This window comes from Empidonax traillii, unplaced genomic scaffold, assembly GCF_003031625.1.
Source record: "Empidonax traillii isolate 1590-97213 ecotype Southwest subspecies unplaced genomic scaffold, ASM303162v1 scaffold90:size2128546, whole genome shotgun sequence".
Classification (NCBI taxonomy): Eukaryota; Metazoa; Chordata; class Aves; order Passeriformes; family Tyrannidae; genus Empidonax; species Empidonax traillii.
In genome coordinates, this window is record NW_020955283.1 from 606,084 (window position 1) to 629,408 (window position 23,325).

The following is a 23,325-nucleotide window of genomic DNA, read 5'->3' on the forward strand; positions in this document are numbered from 1 at the left end:
CCAGGCTCCCTGGGATGTGTGTGCTGCAGCACTGCTGTGTATTAGCACAAGGCCCATTAACATCAGGCAGCAGTCGTCCTTCCACCTCGTTTGTTGATGGAAGAGACTGAACTGTATCATATCAGCTTTCCAGCATTGTGGGCACACCGTCATTTGCTGCCACTCACACTAAGGGAGCTGTCAACACAAAGCCTGCCTGCCTGCTTCAGGAGGCAGCTAACAGCCCAGGCAGCAAGGAGCTCGCTTCAGCAAATATTTGGGCAGATGTAATGATATCTGGGAAATTTAAAGACAGATTTCTCTCCTTTGTCAGAGAACATATTCTTTTTTTTTTTTTTTTTTTTTACTTTAGAAATGAAGTTTAACAATACCAATAAAACCTCTATCAATTAAGTGGTTGGAAGAAATGTCTCAGTGTTGAGGGAAGAACGGTTTATTGGGGGTTTTTTTGTTTGTTTGGAGGTTTTTTTTAAGATGTCTCAGGGCCCTGCTGGCAGCACGGGCTGTGCCAGATCTCCATTTGTTCAGACTGTATTCTGGCTATGACTTTTGGAAGTAATGGAATTATTGACAACTGTTGGTTTTGGACCTCTGCAAAAGGAGAACATCTGGCAAGAGCCTTATTTCATTCCAGCCAGCTTATGGAGAGGGAAGCACTGAATGGTGCAAAAAGCATACTGGAAAAAGTAGTTCTTGATTCTGCAGCCTAGTGTTAACTTCCATCAACTCAAATTCTCAGCTATATAAATGCAGGTAGAGATGCTTCTAGAAATGTTTTAATAGTTTACTTTAAACCTTTTTGTCTCCATGCCTAAAATAATAGAAGGAAACCCATTTTGCCCTAGTCAGCTTTTTTATCGAGGGAAGAGGGGCTGCCTTCCCCTCGGACCAACTGGTAGGCACTTCATGATGCTGCAGGGCAAGTGGTGAAGCCCTAACCTTGCAAAAGCTTCTTTCCTGATTGAAAATGAAGCATTAGGGAGGATTTCTTCATGATTTTTGGCAAAAGAGGAGAGAAATAAGTGAGACAGCTTGTAATAATTACCTAAGTCAACATTTACTGTATTTATTCTATTGTTTTTTTCCACATATAACTTAGAGCTCGCCTACCACAGCTCTGGCTTAGGTGAACAGATGTGCAGTGCCTGCATTTATCCATTAAGCATTCTTCCCTGTTTAAATACTGAACAGATAAACTTTGTTTTTAGAATTCAAAGAGGATGTTTAATGCTGACATGTTCATGGAATAGACACTTCTCCCCAGCTGTATTGAAAGAGCTTGAATTCTCTCATGAAAAACTGAAGTTCACACAACCCTGATGTGTAACTTCTGTTTGCTCAGTAGTGAGAGTTGATTCCTGCAGCTGACTTAGATGTGCTCTGTAGAACAAGTAATCTGAAGAAATCTTTTTAAAGATATGCCTGTCTAGAGGCAAACTTGAAAACCTTTCAGACTTCTTTGTGTTCTACATGCTTTGTTTTATGAAAAGTGTAAGATGTTTTAGATTGTTGTGGGTATTGTTGTTTTAGTGTGAGATGCTGCTGGTAGTAGACAAGATTTCAGTATTGTAGGGTTGCTAAAAATCAGATACAGAGACCCTATGGACCTTAGCAAAGTTTAGGTTTAGGAAATGGCTTGGTCTAGATCTCCTGAAATTCAGACTCATACTCAGGCTTCTATGATCAATGACTGTTTCCAATCATAGAATTGCAAATGTGAAATTACATTGGCATTTACTTGGCTATACTTTATACTATGCTTGCCATTATACTTAAAGCTCAAAATTCTGGTTCGTTAAGTTGCAAGGTTTTTGTCTGATGCTTGATTTCTCCACTGATTCACCTTCATAAACCTGGAAATTCAAAATATATGATGTTTCTCACAAAGTTTTGCCTTTTATTTTTTTTTCCTCCTCCCTTAAAAGATTGGAGTGTTTATTAATGATCTTCTAAATATCAACAAAGTACTTTTAATTTGTTGCAGTTGGGTTATTCTAATTGCATAAAGATACATGACAATCATCATCACCATGAAAGGATACTGACCTCAGGTTGATCTTGAAGTTTGTTTTCAAGAGGCCCAGAATTTGTTGACCACCCTGTGATACAGTAAATGACTGAAAGAACTTATTCTTAACATTTTTAGGCGTGTTTTGAGGAAAGCTATCACACTTGCAATGTTTTCTTGGCTCATGAGAGTTAGTTACACAGTTGTACCCTGTGTAACTCAGCTTTATTGTGTTCTGGTGCCTGAGCTGGCCGTTTCCTGTGCTGTTGGAACACAGTTGGTAACAGTGGCTGTTGCCCGTGAGGCTTTATTAGAATATTTTTGGCCTGGCGTGTGCAGTCTTGTGACACTGACCCTGATTTGGTGTATATATAAATATATATATATTTTAAAGTGTGTGGTTATATAAAGCTGTTGAGTCATAACTGAAGTAACCACAGGAAAATTTGTCAGTAGAGTGGATTGTTCTGATAGGCGACTTGCTTGTTAGAGCTGTGCAGGCTGATACTTCGTGGTTCAACACAGAGAGGGGAATAAGCAGCATGATGCAATTTAATAGCACTTTAACTGTGAGTGTGTGTTTGCTTGTGAATAAAAGCTTTGAGTTATATCCCTGCTAAAGGCTTGATCTCTAAGCTGGTTTGCTTTATTCACATTTGTAACCAGGGAGGCTTCAAAACATACTCTGTTTGTGCACGCATGTAAATGTTACTTATATACAGGATAATTTAGGAGGATTCACATTTTAAGTTTTCTTTTAGAATTTTAACCCTAAATTGGATCAAAGAATAGTATTAAAATTTGTATTAATGTAGGGAAATACTCTTTTTTGGGGCAAAGAACAACTTTACTCTGTAGTGCTCTGAGCACCTCTGTGGATTTCTAAGGAAATTCCTTTTTTTAATAGTTAACTGCTAATTTTTATAGTCTTCTTCATTAGCTTATGCTTGAATTGTCTGAATAACTATAAACGAATACCAAATGCATTGCATACAGCGTATCCATCCAGTTTTGTAAATAATGCTCTCCCCTTTGAACTGGATGTGATGGACTTTTACTGGCAAGATGGGTGTAGCAGTGGGAAGTTCTCTGGTTTAGCACAGTTTGTGTGGGAAATGCCAGTTCCAATTTTAGTTTGAATGGGCTATATTGTATTTAAAGTGTCCAGGTCATGGCAGGTCACTCGGGGTGTTCCGTGACGTGATTTAGAGTTGGAAGCAGAGAATATGAGCAAAGAGAAGCAGGTCATTCCTGACATTTCTGCAAGAGGGCTGCTATTACAGGAATTAATTTTGTTCTTAGGGAGTACATAGGTCTTACTGTAAGAAATGAATAGGACTGTTTGTGAAATCAAGTTAAAAGTAGTAATTGCCTTTTCTTTTAATAGGAAATTGTATTTAGGTAATGAGTTGAAACAAATCTTAAAAATACTTGATAGTTATGAAGGAACTGTATTGTTGGTACTGGATTTTGATGCTAATAGACACTTGTAAAACAAATTCAAGCTTTTCATTTGTTTTCCTGAACCAACATGATTTTTTTCCTGTGTTCTTCTGAATTTATACAATGTAAGTCTTTTGCTGCATTAGAAAAAGTTCTTCAAGTGTACACCCTGAAGTTGTATTCTGACCTGAGAAAATACTGTTCTTGCAAATAATTTTCTGTATGAAAGTATAGGTTTTTAACAGCTTTCCATGCAGGGAGAATTCAGTTTGTTGATATGCTAGGTTACAATTCATATTTAACACCTCTTAATCCTGATCTTGGTCTCAGTTTTGGTTATTGCCCAGGCAATTTGTGTACTTGCGGTACGCTCCTCCCATTTGACTAATTTTGTTCTACTGAAGTTTTGTGATTGCCTATTCTGTCGATAGAAGTGAACTTTGTATAGTGCATATTCTGACTATTCTTAAAATAATTTCCACAATAACTGGCATAGCAGATGTTTATTCTTTGCTATGTCAGATAATCATGCGCTGGAATTCTCCAGGATAAACAGTGTTTCAAAAATGAAAATTAATCTATTTACTGCTATTGATAATCACTGTTGATATTTCAAACAGATCTTACACACTGATGTAGATGGAAGCAAGTGTTTTATGGGCACCAGTTGAGGTCACCGATGTCTCCTTGGGTGTTTCAGTCCTTGCAGTGCTTCCTGGTACTTTTAAATCCCTGTACGACCATCAGTACATTCTCCAGGAAAGAGTATGGATGGAGATTTTAAATTTCTTCCCCCCCACCCCCCCACCCCATCCATGCTTGTACTTGCCCTTGTTTTTCCTTTGGAGGTGGATGGAGAGAAAGTTCTCTATTTATATAGTATGAAATGGAAGTGGTTTGTCTTTTACCTGGTTATAATGTTGCATCTGAATTTATGCCAATGGCACTGAAGTGGTTCCACTCTTGGTAGGTTGCCTGTGTTTCATTTCTCTTCTCTATTTGATTAATGCCCTTAGCTTTGTGTATTTTAAGCCCACCACATTACATCTATTGTCAAAGCTGGTTTTGGTTTGAGTGTCATTCTGGACCCCCTGTCATCTGTGTTTCCACCCCCTCCTCGAGTAATAAATGTGTGGAACTGTATCTTGTCTTTACTTATTTATATGACTTGTGAAATTCTTTGTTAGAATATAAATGGTTTTATTATGTATTAAAAATAGAGTCTATTATAAAAGGAGAAATATTTTCTATTGGAAGCAGCAAGAAGAGGCTGAGAACTAGTCTTGACCTATTGAAAGTTGAAACATTTGATGGAAAAATACTATACTCAAATAATACTACTCTTTGTACCCCCTTACCAGAAACTATAGATCTAAAAGATAATTTTAGGTAATAATTGATATCATACTTCACAATAGACCTTTGCAATATATGGCTTAATGGTAGATTGATTTGTTTGTGTCTAAGATGCAAAACACAATCAGCACTGTTATGGTTTGTGCTGTAGGTTTCTTGTAATTGATTTCAGCAGTTGAATTCTATCTGAAGGAATATCATTACTCTGAAACAAAATTGGATAAAGAAACTATAAAAGACAGAAACTCATACCTTGAGTACCTAGTATAAGAATCCACAATGTGATTTTTTTTGTCAAATCATTTATTTGATCAACATCATAGCAGATGGTAACCCTATAAAGTATATTATCGTGTTTACACGAACATTAGAACCTGTGTCTCTTGAAATAAGTTTTAAATATAGTCTTCTTTGTCTTATGCCAGCAAGAGTAACTTTCATTTCAGTTTGATTGTGAGATCCAATTTTTTTATTAGATGAATGTTTTGACCTGTTTCTTCAGAATGAATACATATGTCCAAGTAATGAGGCAACAGGTTTCTTCAGCTTTTCTTCTGGAATAGCTTGAGATGCTCCCAGCAGCGTCATAAAAGGGACAATTGAGCAAAGCCTTTTTAGAATTCAGTGCACAAAGCTGGAAAGTGTCCTTGTGACTTGGCCCATCTTCCTGAGGTGAGTGAGGAACACTCAGCCTCTCCTGCACCCTGGCCAGGGCCTGGATTTGGAGGGTTTGAAGGGTTGGAAGGGTTTGGGCCATGCTCTGTCTGGGCTGGCCAAAGGCAGGGCCGTGTCCTGCTGGTCCTCACTGAACAGTGCTCTGAGTGCTGGAGGTGCCCTGTGAGCCAACCCAGCCCAGCCTGGTGGCTCAGGGAGCTCCAGCAGCACCAGCCTGACTGACTCACCCCCTCATTAAGCTACAGCCTCTCTGCTGTAGGAACAGTCGATTTTGATTGAGAACTATGAAATCATGAGTCATTTCCATTACTTTCCATCTTCAATGCCTACTAAAAAAACAAAGGGTGGGTAGAAGCTCGTTGTGCTTCTCGTCTGCCTGAGTGCACATGTCTGTGTTTCTGGACCTTGAGAACAACACAAGTGTTCCATGTCCCCCTTTTTTGCATTACCTGTAAGACTGAGATACTGCAACCCTTCCCTGTGGAGCACATTTTCTAACTGTTACAGCTTTCCTGTGCCCTTTATCCAGTGGATACTGGAATTGGTCCCCACATTTCCTTGTGGAAGGTGTTATACAAAGGTGATGATTCTCCTAGTTCCTCCACTCTCTTTAGTATTTCCTAGGAAAATGCTAGAATTCTTTTCATGATGCTTCTACTCTGAGACTTTATTGAGTTTATTCCCATAGATGACTCCTGTGTTTTCTTACTGAGTATTCCCCACTTTAGGAGCTTTCCATCTGAAGGGTGTATCTTATGGCCCAGGCTCCTTCAGTAGAGTTACCTTTAGTTGTATTAAAGTATTTTTTGTTTGTTTGTGCCCAGCCTGCTAGAAATTGTCTGGATCTTTTGTCTCTTGCAATATTTGGCTTGTTTTCACCTGTCGTCTGTGGAAGCACACATTAGTGTCCAAACCAGAACAGATTCCTTGAGTGCCATCATCGACACAGATCTGATCTCCTGGTTGTGTTGCTGCCTACCTGGGTCTGCACTTGTTTGGTGTCTTGTGTTGATGGAGCCCAAGGGCAGCAGGGGTGCCATTCCAAGTCAAATGCAGATGTCAAGCAGCAGTAAGACAGACTGCTGGTGTTCTCTGTGCAGTATATGTTTTTTTTTTTTTTCTTGTAGCCTTCACAGAGCATCTAAACTGTGAAAGCGCATTCCTTTTGTGCAAATTTTGTGTAAAGGGTATGTTCAAATGTTTGGGTCTTGTAAGAAGAAAAAATGCTGCATGAAAACGAGGAAAAAGACACCTGATAGCAAAAAGGAAGTGTGTTGATACTCCTGACTACTCTAGCTAACTGTACTGGACTTTTTTTAGAAGAAAGAATTACAGGAACAATTTAGAAATCAGTTTTCCTTCCCATCTTAAACTCTTACATTTTGTTTCAAGGCAGTTTCTGTAAATTATTTGCATAATTCAAATAGTAGAATTAAAATACAAGAATTTTTAGCTGTTCATGTGCTGATATAGCAGGACCTTAACATAAGTCCTTATGTCCCACTGACTCAAATTTTTAAATGAGTAGCATGTTGTACTGATCAGGGGTCATGCATCTGAACACTCTATGCATAACCATTATCTACTGACATATTTCCTAAAATGGCTTGATATCATGTACTGTGTCTTAAACCTTCCCAAGGACTTGGTCTTGCACTAAGATATTTTTCTTCCCCCTTCCCCCGCCGCCCCCCTCCCCCCACATATGTCTCTTTTGAAACTCAAGCAATGGAGGACTTGTTATGATAATCACTGGATTACTAGAGCTGTTGTTTCTGGCAGAAAAGAGTCAATTGTGCCAAAAGATTACTTTTGCCTTTGTCAGTGCCAGCCACGACTCTTTACTCAGCTCCTGGACCAGTTACAATGAAACAACAACAATGCTGTCAGCTGCAAAATGCAGCAAACTTCCCCAAAGTGCTGGCTCAATATAGTGGTGGGTTTGCATTTTCAAAGGATGTTTTCAACCTTGAGGATCTTTCCTGCAGTACACAAAAGGTGTCTCTATTTTTTTATCTGGCTGATAATACTGTACTTTCAATTTGACCTTCCCTTCTGCAGACTGTCTTGGTCAAAGCAGTATTTTATAGCTTCATAAAGCACATTTCTTAGGGAAATAATGATTACAATACTAGTAGTCCATAGGTAGTTATTTGAAGTATTAACTTTGTAGTATAGTCAATCTGAGAAATATTAATGAAAATTTTTATAGTTGCAATATAAAATTAGGATTTAGAGATGATTGTGTAGAGCAACTTGGGCTCTTATTTATAAATAATTGTGACACTTAGTTCTTATTTATAAATTATGAAATTATAAAGCTTCATCAATATTTTATGGTATATATCACATAAAAAATATATCCTGTTTATCAAAGCTATGAGAAAAGTTCCTGTGACAGGGAAGTAATGAGCTGTGTTTTGGAGGCCTCAGTGCATGGAACTCTGCAGTTTAGGATGGAAGTTCCACACAATATCAAAAAATCGTGTAATACAGATTATCGGGAATCTACTTGCTAGTTTTATCCTGTATGAAGGAATTTGCTATAGGAATTCCGGTACTTTTGCTTTTAGTTGTTTGGGAATGTGGTTTAAAGATGGTTCAACCATTTAAATTTGACTGGAATTTGAGCGATGCGTGGGACATATATTCTGGTACCGTGTTTAAAGATCTCCCTGTTTTTTCCTTCCCCTTTCTCTTGTGATCTGTAACCTGGATTTGCATAAAAGGAACTGATTCTAAAAGAACCGTTACAGAGTGTAAAAAACATCACTGTTTTAGTAGGGCAGACACCATGAGCCTCTGTGGGTTTTTTAAGCCATTGAAATATCACCAGACTGTCTTGCCTTTTTTTTCCCCCTTATGCTAAAATATCTTGTGTGTCATGTGAAGGCCAAGGAGGGGAAATAATTTTGCACATTTTACAATACTTAAGCAAGACACAAGAGCGGAGAGTAGCTAACAAGTATACATTTCACAGTATGTGCTGCAACATTCGGTGCTTAAGATGCAGGAGAAATCGGGCTGTGCAAACAGCCCCCGTGTTCACATCCTGGTGCTTGTTTTGTTCCTCATGCTAATTTCTTATAGATTGGGTAGGGCATACACTGCAGATTGGCAAATCTTGGCTTTTTATGCTCCTGTTTTCAGCAGCTGCAGGTGTCCAAATGAGCAGGTTCCTCTGTAGCCAGCTTAATTAACAAGGAAACTGTTCATCTTAAATTTTGTTTTTAGAAATACTGCTGTAAGTACGTGGAAGCAGATGAATTTGCTTTAAGTGCGTGGAAGCAGATGAATGTTCTTTCAGGTTGCATCAGAGAACATTGTTTTTGCTATCATTTCTTACAGGTCTGTATTTTTCTTTTCATTCCTAGGTATGGATGAGCGAACAGGTGCCACATCCTGGGGAACAAGTGGCCAGCCAAGTCCTTCATATGAATCTTCAAGGGTAAGATACCCACATAATAACTCACAGATCAAGTTTATGGGAATGTACAATGTAAATTGGCACATAATTTGGCAAAGTTTTTGAAGGTTGAAGACCTTTAAATACACAGATTACCATCTTCTAGAGACTTTAATGACTTCGGTCTACAATAGTGATTCAGATTTCTAAGGCTAAAAAATATTTGGGTTAAGAACTCATGAAAATAAACCACATATAACTGCACTGGAATGAATGATGATCATGAAAATGAAGTAGAAAGTCTTGTTACTCAGGAGCAGATTTACTGGCAAAGTGTAGGGAGCACTTGCCTCTGTTAACACTGCCCAGCTATAGTATGAGGCTTCTCTTTTAAATCCCTTCCTCCTGTTCTCGTTCCCACTTCATCCATCCTGCTTATTGAGCTGCAGGTTTTTGATAGTATCTGATATCCTAGAATAACATTACCCTTTTAAACCCCAACTCAGTGGTAAAAAGCAAGCTTTCCCCCTAGTAACCCTTTCATCTCCTCAGTATTCTTTTTATGAATATCTACTCCCCAAAAAGCCAGTGAGCTCAATACCTGAACTAGAAATACCCAGCAGACCTGATGTTCTGATTTCAGTGTCTTGGAACCAGAGCTGTGTTAGCATTTGCACCTCTGTAGCTTTCTCATGCTGTGGAATGAAAAGGGTTGCAAAATCTTGCTCAGCTCACTGGATCCTGGTAAAACCTCTGCCTCACTTTGGACGACAGCAATAGATAAAAAGATGTATCATGAAGTCCCAATTTTTCTATTGATCATTAGTAAAGGAATTATAACAGAAATGTAGACGTGCTTTATGGGTTGAAGAAATATTTCTGTGCAACATGGAAATTAGGCATTCTATTAAACATCCTGCATAATTTGAGGCATAAAATCCAGCCTTCAAATGCCTCTTCTACATTTGAAATGGAGTCTTATTATGTAGCTGTAAGTAACTTATATTCTCCTTGCACATATTTGGTGTTTTGACACTCATTTATGATGTTACTTATTAATCTTAATCACGATTTAAGCTGATCTAACTGGAATTTGAGCTTGTAATTCATTGGCTGTGTGGTTATATTAATCACAATTCTTTTGTGTCAGAGGATCAGCCAGCCAACATTCCAATAATGTAAAGTCGGTGAGCCTCGTGTGTTAGCCTTTTGTTTTTATATGAGGCAATAAAGAACAGTAGTCTGCCATGTCCTTTAAATGAAAACAGTTTACTTTTTAAAGAGAACTCAATTCCTTTCTACAGGAAAACTCTGTTCCTGTGTTCTCCCCAGAAAAGTGAACACTATATATATTTTTTTTTTGTAGATAGAATTGATAAGGATTAAGAGGCACAAATTAGTTTGGCCCATGGCTGTGATCTTCTGCAAAGAAAGGAGAACACAGGAATTTCTCTTCTGCATTGAATTCAGTGAAAAAGCGCTGGACTTCATTTACCAGTCTAAATCAGACTTACATGCATAAATTTTGAGTATGATGTATGGTCTTTCGTTTTTGCTTTTCTTTCAACTAATGAGGCACATTCACTGATTCAGAGTTTTGAATAACGAGAAGTTGTGAGTACTCCTACATGGGCTGCCAGAGCAGATGTCTCTGAGGAAGAGCTAAAATGAGTGTGTGGGTCTGTATTGTAAGAATACAGATCACTTTCTCAGGAGGCAAAGCAAAGGATACACAGCCTTTAACATTCTGAGGTTATTCCTTGTGGTGATTAACATGGAGTTCAAAGAAGTTATAATTGTCTTACATGTTCGACTTCCTAATCCAGTGCTTTTCCCCATAATTTCAGTGGAGAATGTTATTCTTGTCCTAATTGTTCCTTCTACTTGTCTGCTTACAGGAAAATGGCAGTCTCCATGGAAAAAGCTCAGACCTTTCCACAGACATAGAGAAGTTGAAATCTCAAGAGGTACCATTTATTTTTTTTATATTGTGTGTGATTTTTTTATTCTTTTTAAATCTGTGGACAGCCTCCTACTGGAGTTTTCCTTTAAAAGTCGCAACAGAGTGATAAAATAATTTAAGAATTTAAAAATTTAAATTGTCTGGAATTTCCAAAGACACAGAAAGATAAGCAGTTTTCAATTGAATTGAATTGGAATTTGGTGATAGTTTAGTACATAATTGTTAAAAGGTAATGGAAAAAGATGGTGGAACACTGGCTAAAGGACATCTTTTTTTCCCAACTCCTGCTGAAGGTCTGTTCAGGTCAGTACAGGTGGTTTGATTGCAATGATGCTTTAGGAAAGAGTGGAAGTGTAGGGCAAATATTTTACCACCTTTACTATGTACTCTCCTGGTAAAAGCCCAGCTCTTGGGGGCTTAGATTTCCTCTGGACATGGTTCTTACAGCTACTGCTGGGCTTGCTCTTCGGTGACTTGTGAATTTTTCTGACTTTGGTTACAGTTTTGGCAATAATTGCAAGCACTTCATGCCCAAAATATTGATGGTTTTGTCTTAAATGTGCTGACCAGTGATTTAACTGATTTCCACCATGTTCCTGTGTTCTGAATAGTAACAATTGGTTGTTACTGATGTACTTAGTAATTTTTATTTCCCTCCCCAAACATCTGTATTTTATGTGCTACTTCTGTGTCATTCTCGGCCAAACTGAAGAGTTGTAATCTATTGCTATTGCTTGTATAAAAACTTCTCCTAACCTGGGGTTAGTTCTTGGTGCCATTCCCTGAATCTGCTTTTTCTGTGTAACTCCAGCTTTAGGGTGACAATGGTTGTGTGCACTGGTCAAGATGAGGGTGTTCAATAAATCTCTGCCTGACACAATGATACATTGATTTTCTATTCCTTTCTTACTCCATACTAAGTTGTGCTTTTTTTGACTGTCACTGAGCTCTGAAATGATACTGTTTTAAAAATTGTACAGTAGTTACATTACTATGACACTGCGTTATTTTTAAGACATTTCTTTTGTCTTTATTTACACCAAATTTTATCTGCTCTTTTATTACCAATTTCATGGAGAACTGGCTTTGCAACTCTGCAGTAATGTTTAGTTAGGATTATTTTAAAATGCTTTTTAGTTATCAGCAAACTTTACTATGTCTTTGTTCACCCACTCTTTTTGATTTATTCATGGAATTGCTGAGGAACGTTGGTACAGTTTTTTTGGAAACTGGGGAAAACATTGGTAACTTTTCACTGTGAAAACTAGATATACATTCCTGTGTTTGGGGTGGGGTGTTTGTTGTGTGTTTTAAAACTTTTGGTCAATAAATAATTTGCAAAAGAACCTTCTCTCATATCAGATAGCAGTTTATATTAAGAGTCTCTGGTAATACTTATTAAAAGCTAAACCATTCCTACTTCAATAGTATTTTGAAGTGATGTTGAAGGTTAGGAAACCTTATATAGGAGCCTTGTCTTTTCATTACCAAAAAATGTTAAATACTGTTTTAACACTGAAAGACCAGTGGGTATTTGTGTTTGGATTGGCTGTGATGATCTTAAATTTGTGAAAAGGTGTATATTGAGATGTTAGTGACTTCTGTGTGCAAGATCTCTTCATAAGCCAAATGTTTTGATAGAGAAATGAATAATTTGAAGAGATAGCTATTGGGGGGGAAGAAAAAAGTAGGAAAGGTTTATTGTTTATAGGAATAATTCTGGATTGGTAGTTAGCAAGTCAGTGGAGTTCTGCTGGTGCTGATGGTGTCCCTAATTCTTGAATGATTGTACTCAAGTCCATGTTTGTCTCTCTTGTGGTGCTCGTTTTTCTTCTTAGTCTCCAGTCTTGTTTCTGCTTCCATATGTGCAGCAGTGGTGGGTTTCCAGGGCCTATCTTTGGTTGCTGTGTGCAAGTCTCTCCCTTATCTCAGGGATGTGGAGCTGTAGATGTTTGCAGGCGTTGGTGATGCCTTGTGTTAGAAGGGCAGGGGGCTCTGGCTGTGTGTTACAGAGCAAGGTAAAGCTGCTTTTTCAAAGTCTTGCTCTACTGAGCTCTTGGAAGCAAATTGTGAGGTACTTGACTCAGGTACCATGTTTGGTGCACAATAGTACATTGTCCTACAGAACCTGAGAATTTTGTCGTCCCATGAGGTGATACCAGAACTTTAGAGCTTTCCTGCTGTAGTTGGGACTTACAATTTATCATGTGATAACAAATTGGTATGATCACCTTTTGGGAATAAGCACTGTATTGTAATTAAACACTTTTCTGCCATAGTTGTTACTGTAGTGGGGCTCATGATTGCTTTTATGAGGAATAATGCTCTGTGAGGTTTCCTTTCACTGTTTTGACTTTGTTTAACATGTCTTTGCAATAGAAGGAGCAAGTTAGTTCTTGATCTGCTTAGATTGCTGTCTCCAAATCAAGCATATCCGAAATATTTTTCCTAAGACATTTCCTTGCTGGATAACCTTTTTATATATACACACATAATAGTTTTAACTGTTAAAAAATTAGCATAAATTAGCTGAGGTATTTTTCTTCCAAAATCCCAGCTGTGGGTGTTTCAAATAACTTTCAGGATGTACATTGCACTACAAGCTGTGAGTGCACGTTTTGACCTGATTGAACACAGACTGGAGCTCCAGCACTGATGATGCAGTTTGTCCTTCTGTTCATTTACGTAACTCTGCTTTGTATCTCAATACTTGAAGGCAGAGTTGATCTGATCAAGATACCACTGCTCGATTTAGATGGTTTTGTAGCATCAGGCAACAGGTTATTCCCTATGCCCAAACTGCTCTCCTCTCCCTCAAGTAGTACTTTTAATTAGCAAAAAAGTCAAAAAGTAGTAATGAGATGGCAGGTTTTGAAATAGTATTTTATACCACTTAATCTCAGGTACATAACAAGAAAGGAAGCTGTAATATAGCAAAACAAGGCAAGAGGGACACAGAAGGGCAGGAAGTGTTAACGAGTCTGTTGTATTTGTGTCCTTTTTCCTCTGTTGATATTTTTTGCAGGGGAGGAAGGTTGTTCGGTGCTTCTGCTGCTGGTTATTTGCTTTTCCTGAAGTATTCTGTAAGTTAGCAGATGATTCACTGTGGAATCAAAGCCCAAATTAAATATTCCTTATTCAGTGCACAGGGCACAGCATACTTTGTAATCTGATTTATGAGCAGCACTTCTCAAGCAAGTTCTGATTTGTAAGTTCTTAATACTTTAGTTAGGTTTTCAAGTATTGCCTTTAAGCATTTGTTGTTAGTCAGTTGGCTATACTTGTTTTATTTCCTGCTTTATATCTTAGATAGGAGCTAGAAAAATCTGGTTTCCATGATATAAATTTATTTCAGCTGTATTGGAGAAGTGGATCTTTTGGTTGTACTTTTTGTTTTTATTGCCACTACCTGTCATATTAAAATTAGCATTGAAATCTGTCACAAATTAGTTTTCCATGTGGACAGGGAATTGTCCCACTACATATCATGTTGATATTTATCTCACAGGAGTTTAGAGGTGTAATTGGCTATTGGGTTTAGCTGTCTAAAAACAGATTTGTTATTCAGTAAGTTAACTTCCTGGAAATGGATTTAGAGCTGGAGAAAATGGTGATTATTTAAAAATAAATAATGTTCAAAATAAATAAATTTCAAGAATAGATAAACCATGTTTTCCATTGTTCTCATATTCCATTTCTACACACAGTTTTCATGTATTTCAGCTTGATATGTGAAAAGGAGATAATGAATGTTTTTTGCTTCCCCCCCCTCCCCCCCATGTAGCAAATGAACAAACAACATAAAAGCTGCATTTCTGCCTTTAGGATATTGTAGTAGAGTGTTAACACTTGCTGATAGTGGAAGGGAATTAAAACTGGAAAGTGGAACTAGAAAGCACCTTGTTGCTGATGCAGTTGGGTGATCTCCACCAGCAAATGGCATTCAGTGCTCTTTTTAATAAGTATTGTCCAAGTTTCTTGCACAGTCAGGTGAGGTGAGGTTGAGGCACTGCCTGTTCTCAGCTGGCAGGGAGGTGGAGATGGCAGGGAGATGGAGGTGGCAGGCTCAGAACCTGTGGATGGGAGAGGTGTTTTCTTCCTGGCACCTCAGCCAGGGCTCAGCTTGGTCAGGAGCTCTGGGATCATAGTAGGCAACTGATACCAATGGATGAAACAGGGTAAGGAGTGTGGGGAGAGTCCCATCATTATCCATCTGCTCCATACTTTGGAAAATCATTTTGGGCATTGCTTGAAACCAATATTATTCCCACTAAAAGTTTGCTGTGAGATTGTCAGCGATTTAAATTAAGTTATACCTGTGACAATGTGATGTATCTCTGTGTTCAGTGAAGATCAGTGAATATAGTGCAAGTGATTCTCCAGGCAGAAAGGAAGATGACTCTTCCCTGGATTTATTTTTACCTTACCTTCATTTTTGCAGCATTTTCCCTGATCTGTGTGTTCAGTAGACCCAGCCAGGTTTTGGCTCTGTAGTCTTTCCTCTGGGAGCCACTGACAAATACGTGGATTCAATGGCTGAAAACACTCTTTAAAGAAAAACACCGCCACCAAAACCCCCAGGTTGTTTATTTCTGGAAACCTACATGATCACATAATCCCTAATCTTTTAAATTCCCTAGGACACCTTGGGATGGCTGTTTCCCAGAACCTCTTGTCTAATCTTGAGTCGGTGACTCAGCACAGTGTTCTGGGTGCAGTCAGTCTGCCTGCTCTGTCTGTCTGCCTCGCACTGCCTGTGTCTTACTTTCTCTCCCCACTTCCCCCACTTCTGGTGTTTTTTCCTGCCTTGTTTGTCTTTAGAATTCTCAGATTAGTTTGGAGAGGCACAAAGTCCAAAATAAAGTGGATTTCAGCAGTAGATTCACTGTCCTTCATTTACACATTAGTCATTTGGATGACTGTTGCCTGATTCATAAGACCATTGCCAAATTTAGCTTGCAAGGGAACTCAGTATTCCTGAGCATTAAACAATTAATATTTGTTATTTAAAGTCAGCCAAACTATAAAACTCAAGGAATTGAAAGCAGCATTCATTCAATTTAATCCTTTGGTCTGTAGCCATGTCAAACTGTGAAGTCAACCATTCATTTTACTGGAATTTTAATATCTTAAGTTTAAAGGCAGTAATTGAGCTGTATTGTACGTTGCTAAAATGCAAATACATGCTTATTGATCTGGCAGCTTGGTTTGTGAGCCTTAGATTTTGGTCTGTTCCCAGGGACTTGTGTAGGAGAGGGCTCAGGGATAAGGGAGGATAAACAACCCAACAAAAAGCCTATGATCTCTCATTTAGGGGACTTGAGCAAATGAAATGCTGGGGAGTAGGAAATTATACAAGGAGAGGTCATTCTGTGGGCTCAGTAAATGCACAGGAAAATTGTGTGCCCTGTAGTTACAGTGTCTCCTTCATTCTTCAGATTTTACCCTGAAGTGAAGACAGGATGTTGTGCTCATTTAAAAACAAAACCACAATTTGAGTTTAGGGTCAGGAGTACAGTTTTACTTATGCATGGACAAATCCTGGTGTGACTTCAGAAAATAATTATTAAGGGACAATAGTTTTATATTTCTGAAGTGAAAGTAAAAAGAAGAAGATGAATCCTACAGAGGACCTGGAACCAGTGCAATGAAGAAGGTAGGGACAGTGAACTGGGGAAGCTTTTTGTCTTGTTCTTAGGTGAGTTCTGTAATTAACTTTAACCAGAATGACAGAACTTTAATGGTCATTGAAAGACATTGAGTTTTTAGGAGGTTAATTACCACTTTATTTGTAAAATGGACCATAGACTCATTGTGTCAGGCCTTTTCTTATGGTTTGGTAGGATAAACATGCCCAGTAAGGGGTATGTTTCTCTGGGTGATTTAGTTGTGTTTTTTTTTTTTTTTTTCCCCCATTGGGTCTTCTGGACAAAATGGAATAGAGTAATATATTCTGTAGGAATTTTCAGGTGTTCTGTATACAGGTATTTATGATTTAGTAAACAGTCACCAGTTTTTAATTGGTTTGGCTGATAGCATGGAAAATCCTCCTGATAAAGCCCAGATCAGTTGGATGCTTGGGACATCTTACCCAGAAGAGGTAGGAAGAAAAACTATTGCAGCTGTGGAGTTTTGTAATTGGTGGACTTAATGTATTGGAATGGTAGGAGAACATCACTCCAATGCAATGAAATACCTGAAAAACTACTGAAGTTAGAGCATTCCATGTTGAGAGTGCTTTTACTACTCAGAGCATTCAGTGTTGAGAGTGCCTTCACTACTCAGTTAAATTGCAGCACTAATTAGTAGTAGTCTTTCAGCTGGATTCCATGACAGGTATTATTAACAGACAAAAATTGTTGCTTTTCTTTGTAGACATATCTGACTTGGTCTTTCTGATCACACACATGCAGTCAGACTGAAATCCGGGGAGAGGCCTGTGCAAAATGAACACTGAAAACATTACAAAATGCTGTGAGGGAACAATTAACCCCAATTACACTTTATTTGGGCTATAACAGTACAGAAAGAGAAGTTTTGTCTTCCTTTGGGAAGGTTAAAGCTTACTTTTGTAATAGCTGTATAAGAGATTGGAACAAACGAGATGGTTTTGAGTTTACAGGTATGGCATTTAATCATGCTCAAAATCAGTTTGCTTTCTGTAAACAGAAAAGTGCCCTGAGCTTTCTGCAGTCCCTTCAGAAACAGGGTGCTTAGAACAGAAAATAAATTTGTCCAGTAACTCCTATTTTGCAGACTTTTTGCCAGTTATTTGCCGAACACTCCAGCTGTGCACTCGGATGTGTGCTAATCCACTGGGATGTGTGTGGAGCAGCCACAGGGGCAGAAATGGGGATGTGCACTCAGCATGGAGTGTCCCCTTCCAGCCTTTCTGTTAAACTTGTCCTGCAGGGAGCAGTAGGTAGAAATGCTCCAAAGAGCTTTGGAAACCCACCTGTGGTCCAAAGAATGACATCACCAGCCAGAATATGTACCATGGAATAGCTCTGCCCAAGAGGGAGAGGAACTTCTGGCATGACTGATTAATTCCTGTTTCTGCTTGGAGCCTGTATCAGTCCAGCTTCCACCCAGAGAGCTTCCCTAGATTAGTCTTCAAAATTGCTGTGAACTGAGACTGCCTTCCTGTCTCAGAAAGGAAGACTGAAAGTTGACAGTATATATTACTGAGTCTTTAAAACATAGATTTGAAAAGGGACTCTCTTAGAAATCCATATAAATCCTCACCACCACCTTCTGTTACTTTTGCCATGAATGATGAGTTCAGGTACAAGCCAACAGTGTTTTCTCTGTTACTCAGTCACACAACTGACTTTTTAAAAAACTAATATCCTGTACTGGTGTTGCAGATAGACTTTTTAAGGCTCTCATCCCTGTTCTTCTTTAAGCAGTAAACATCTATTGTCAATTTCCACTATCATATTTATTAAATACATTTTTAAGGCTTAGATTGTATGACTAGAAGCTTCCAGTAGCTTTTCAGAAGCTATTGGAAGCTTCTGAAGTTTTCATCTATGATTGATTACAGCTCTCTCCCAGTAGTAGAACTTTATGCTGTTTATTATGTAGGTTAACAATACAGATGCAAAAGCAAAGATTGGTATCAGGAATGCAATTTTATTTGAAGTACAGCTTAAATGTGAAGAATGCTCTGAAATAACTCAGTGTAATTTAAATCACTGTCCTTAGAGCTCTTCTGATTTTCCTTAATTTGCTTTTGTGAAGTGCAAAAGTTGTTTGTTAAATCAAAACTGCATGTGTTCATGGTTATTTTGTATTCATTTAGTGTGGGGGAGTTGTATGTGGGAATCAGCCCTGGGTTTCTAATCCCAAACAAAACTCAGCTGCTTGAGCTGATAATCCATAACTCAGGACTTAGACTCTGAATAACTGGTGTCAGGGGTGGTGGCCAAGGTAAGACCTCTTTACATCAATCCACTGCAGATGAAGGCTTGGGCTACAACTTGCACAAGTGTGAAGTCTGTAATGGCAAAGAATGAAATGCCTGACACAATTAATTTTAGTTAGGAATTGCATTAAAGTACAGAAAAAACCAATTCTATTTAAAGGGCTTGATACACCTTAGTACATTTTCCCCCTGTAATGTTCTGTTTTCAATGGCTTTGGTGTTGTGAAGGATGACTTGGGGTATTTTCCAGGTGGATTTGTCTAGTGGTGTAGGAATGCTGTGGTAATTGGTGGCAAGTGCAATCTGGGAAACTGAGAGGGTGTATGGAAAGAACATGACATCAAATATTCTTTGATGGAATTTTGATGATAGAAGGGAGAATATTCCAATCACCTAGTTTTCCAATTCCTGTATTTTGGGGGGGAATATGCAGCATTAACATGGAGAGGAGCATTAAGAATCCTGTGCATTCGGTAGGTTGTGTTGCATAATGTGTAACTGTGTATGAAACGAGTCTCACTCCTCCTATATGTTCAGTAGTTTTGTTATTTACTTTGTGGATAAAGATGTCTTGAAGATTTCAGTTTGTGGGGCTTGACTGGGCACCACTTTCTGAATGTCTGAGATAGGGATTCCCTTTTATCACTTACACTGTCCTTCACAGTTTTTCTTTTAAAAATAAAATATAACTGAAGTATTGTCTTAGGAAAAAGGTTTTAAAAAATCCAACCACAATAACGAGTACAAACAGAGACACAAATAGGAAGGCACCTACTTAGGAACTCTGGTTTTGGTCCTGTAGTTGCATATTTTTGTTTCTTTATTCAGCAGATTTAATTTCTTTCTTGTTTCATTTTAGCATAAAAATAACACACATGTGGTGACCTTAGCTAGGAGCCACTCCATTTCCTCAGCAGCTGCTGCTCCGTGCTGCTTGGCTGAAAGACGGGGCTAGGTCACGCTTTCCAGAGGACACCCTTGTGGTCATAACCAAGTTGTAAATGTCACTAAGATTGTTTCTGAATGCCTATCACACGTGTATCGCCGATGCTGAAGTAGATAAAGTCAGCCGAAGATTCACTGGGGAGCTGGGACTCCCAGCAGATGACTGGGAGAGCGGAGCAGCAGCGGTGCTGTGACACGGGGCTGTGACACGGAGCTGTGACACGCAGCCCTAAGCAGGGGAGGGTTTGACAGTTCTTTAGCCCTCAGTCAGCAGCTCTTTGGTGGAACTGACAGCGCCAGCGAAGAGAGGGAGGCCCGTTCCAGCCCCATTAATGTTGTCTGCAGTGGGAGCCTGCGGTCTGAAGAGATGATAAATGTTCAGTGATTGATGATTTTATGGTCCCAGGGCACTCGGGGTGGTTCCTGGGAGCTGCGAACAATTTTCTCTCCTCCCTTAATTAGGCCGGAGCTTTAGGTTTCTGAAGGAGAAGTGACTAAGTGTGAGTTGTAAGATAAGGTTTACAAAATGCTTTTCAAAACTTTGGCTACAAAGGAGGTACAATTTTGCATGCCAGGCCTTTTTGTGTTTTGGTACAGAATAAGTGGTTTAGTACACGTGGTAAGTCTGAATGACAAATACCATTTTCATACCTTTATATGGAAAAGCTTGAAGGCATTTTGAAATGTACTGAAGAGAGTTTTATGTAATTGGGTTAATTAAATAATACATGCATCCTAGGATTTCTTTGTTTTCTTTCTCCTATATCATTGGTATAAGCTCCAGTAAGTCAGTGTTTCCTGACTGCATAAGGTCACTCCAAGCCTGTCAAGTTGGTTGTACTAATGCTAACAAAGTGCAAAAAAGTGTTTGAATTTCAGTGCTTGGTTGCAAATTGAGTGACAAAGTTGTTTATGTAATCACTATATGGAAGCAAACCCTTTGTCAATGAGCTGTGCTGGTTAGTAATGTGATAGTGTCAAAATGCCTGCTAATCTGTAACATTAATAGCAGGCTGCAAGGAGAAAATGGAATTTTTCCTTCTCATTTGCGCAAACGTTTTTGGTTAACATCAGTGACTCTTCCTGACCTTTTCACTGTGTTTTATTCATGCAAACAGAAACCTTAGGAAAAAAAATGTCTTGCACGTTCTTCAGACTAATTTTACTCTCTGTGGTGAGCGACTTAACACTAAGAGGATTCAAATATCGAAATATTTCCGTATCATTCAATTTTTAGAAATATTGTCCATGAGGACACAGCTTATTAAGAAACTATGTGGTTTCTTTTTCATGGTGGAGAAAGTAAAATGTGGGCAGAGAATAATTTCTGTGAGATAGACCTGAAAGCCAACTTTTGTGATTAATGACCAATTGTGACTCTGCACATTTAATTAGGAAAGTGTCATTACACTCAATTAGCAGGGCTGCCAAATAATCTGTTTAATACTCTGGTCTTTTTTTCTCTAGGGTTTTGCAGACAGTCCTCATTACAGTGATCACTTGAATGACAGTCGATTAGGGCCTCATGAAGGATTGTCCCCGACACCTTTCATGAACTCAAATCTGATGGGTAAGTAGGTAATTCTTTACGAGTATCCCCTCAAAGCCTCTTTGGTCAGAAAGAGACATTTTTCATTCCCTTGTCTAGGCCTGACATGTCAAGCATCTGGAAGTTGCTCTGTTTCTCTCAGCAACACTGACTTTCCTATTCAAATCTTTTTATGTTGGGTGAATTCCTCATAAAGGCCATTGTCCAGGACTTTTGAGAAGAAGGAACTATCTAGATTTTTCTCAAGTTGATCCAGAAAGCTGATATATTTTGATTTGATGTAAATCCTAAATTACTTTAAGGCTTAATTTTCCTCAACTTTTGTTGAAAAGACATTTATAGCACTTTTTAATTTGTGCAGTTAAAAATTTTTTTTTTCTAACACTCAATTCTTGAACTACCTTCCAATTGACTTTAGGCTTTTCTTCAGTTAATAATTTGAGGGCTTGCCTCATATTTATATTTAATTTTTTAATTTCTTTGATATTTGTTGTATTAGAAACTCCATCACTTCTAAGGAATAGATGGAAACTCCTGCTTTGCTAGGCCAGTGTTGTTACTGCTTTCAGGCCTTTGAGTGTTTCACAATTTTTTTTTTAGAAGTTGGAAAAGCAAGCAAACTGTGTATTATGTTGGGGTTATTGAAAGCTTTTTCTTCATTGCCCACACTTGTGTTACCTGAAAAATGTTAATGTATTGATGGCATTGTTTGAAAATCTCCTTTTCCCTATTCCAGTTTGGAGCATAACAATGTTGTTCTCAAAGTATTTATTGTTTGCCAGTACACGGTCTGCAGACTAATTTTTTTTTTTTTTGGTATCTTAAACTTAAGGATGACTCTGAATATTTGTTCTGAATTTGTACATTTCACACTGTTTCACTTCTATATTCTGCATCTTGTAGACATGACCTATTTTGTGATGTCAGTATTGTCCTTTTAAGACATAGCCATGGTAATCTAAGTGGATTACCTAAATCCAAATCCTGGTGGTCTGCAATTTCTTTTGGAAATCTTTCTACTTTACTCAGTCTTTGTTTACTACTTTAATTTTCTCTGAAACCAAGGCAGACTAAGCACAGCCATTGCTGAGTTTAAACTTTCATAAATGAAGCTGAAAACGTGATTTTAAAATGCCCATCTCTGTAGACCTTGATTAGAGAGAGTACAATTGGTCAATGGCACTGCCAGCTGAAGACAGTGAAGTTCAAAGGTAGTAGTTATTTTGATAAAGCAGACCAGGGCTTCTCCCAGTACTCTCTCAAATATGTTGTTTTTCAAACACAGGAAACTAAAAAGATAAGTTGCTTCAGTTGCTTCTCCAGTATTTTGAGCAGTAGCATGTATGGAATGTCTCTGGGCTTTGTGGCTGATACCAATTTTGTTTCACAAAAATACATAGCAAAGTTTGATTTTATTTTTAATTTGTTACCACAGGCAAACTATTTACTCATGTTTTAATTTAAGCCATTCAATTTCTAAACAGTATCTGCCTTTAAACATACGAAGAAAATAATTGGTGCAATTGTGTCTTCTTAGTTTTTCAGTTTTATTGAAGAGATGATTCTATTAGATGTAATAGAATTAAATCATTAATACAGATTTGAGAAGAAGCCTCCATTTAGATGGTTTTGTAGAGAGGATTGACAAATTGTAAGATGTGTATATGTCAGTCACCCAAAGCAGCTGAGAACTGAAATACTTGTGTAAAGCTTCCTGGCTAAGCGTTCTTAGGGATTTTATTTTCTTGGAGCAAAAGTGTTTAGTTCCCTTCTATATGCAGCAAAGAATTATAGGAAGCTTTCAGTATATATCTCCAAGATATGAAGACATCAAAACTCTAAATGGATGCTTTTAAAGGTATTCCACCTGTGGTTTTTGGCTTGTCATAACAAAAAATTATGTTCATTTTACTGATGTACAGTATAGGATACAGCTTTGTATATCATACTTGCACATCAGTCATTTTTGCAGTTTATCTTAATTGATGCTGAAGAGAGGAATGACAAAAGCTATATGGAAATATAGAGTACTAGTTCCCTCTTTAGTACTACT

At 38.2% G+C, this 23,325-nt stretch overlaps 1 protein-coding gene across 11 annotated transcripts in view; it reads left to right on the plus strand.

The window, feature by feature from the left end:
• TCF12 (transcription factor 12) overlaps positions 1-23,325 on the plus strand; it is a 162,768-nt gene that overhangs the window by 34,073 nt on the left and 105,370 nt on the right. For all 11 annotated transcript variants that reach the window (XM_027881505.1, XM_027881508.1, XM_027881504.1 and 8 more), the window contains 3 exons: positions 8,857-8,930; positions 10,787-10,855; positions 21,191-21,293. In XM_027881505.1, coding sequence (XP_027737306.1) covers positions 8,857-8,930; positions 10,787-10,855; positions 21,191-21,293 — 246 coding nt within the window. The remainder of the gene's footprint in view (positions 1-8,856; positions 8,931-10,786; positions 10,856-21,190; positions 21,294-23,325) is intronic.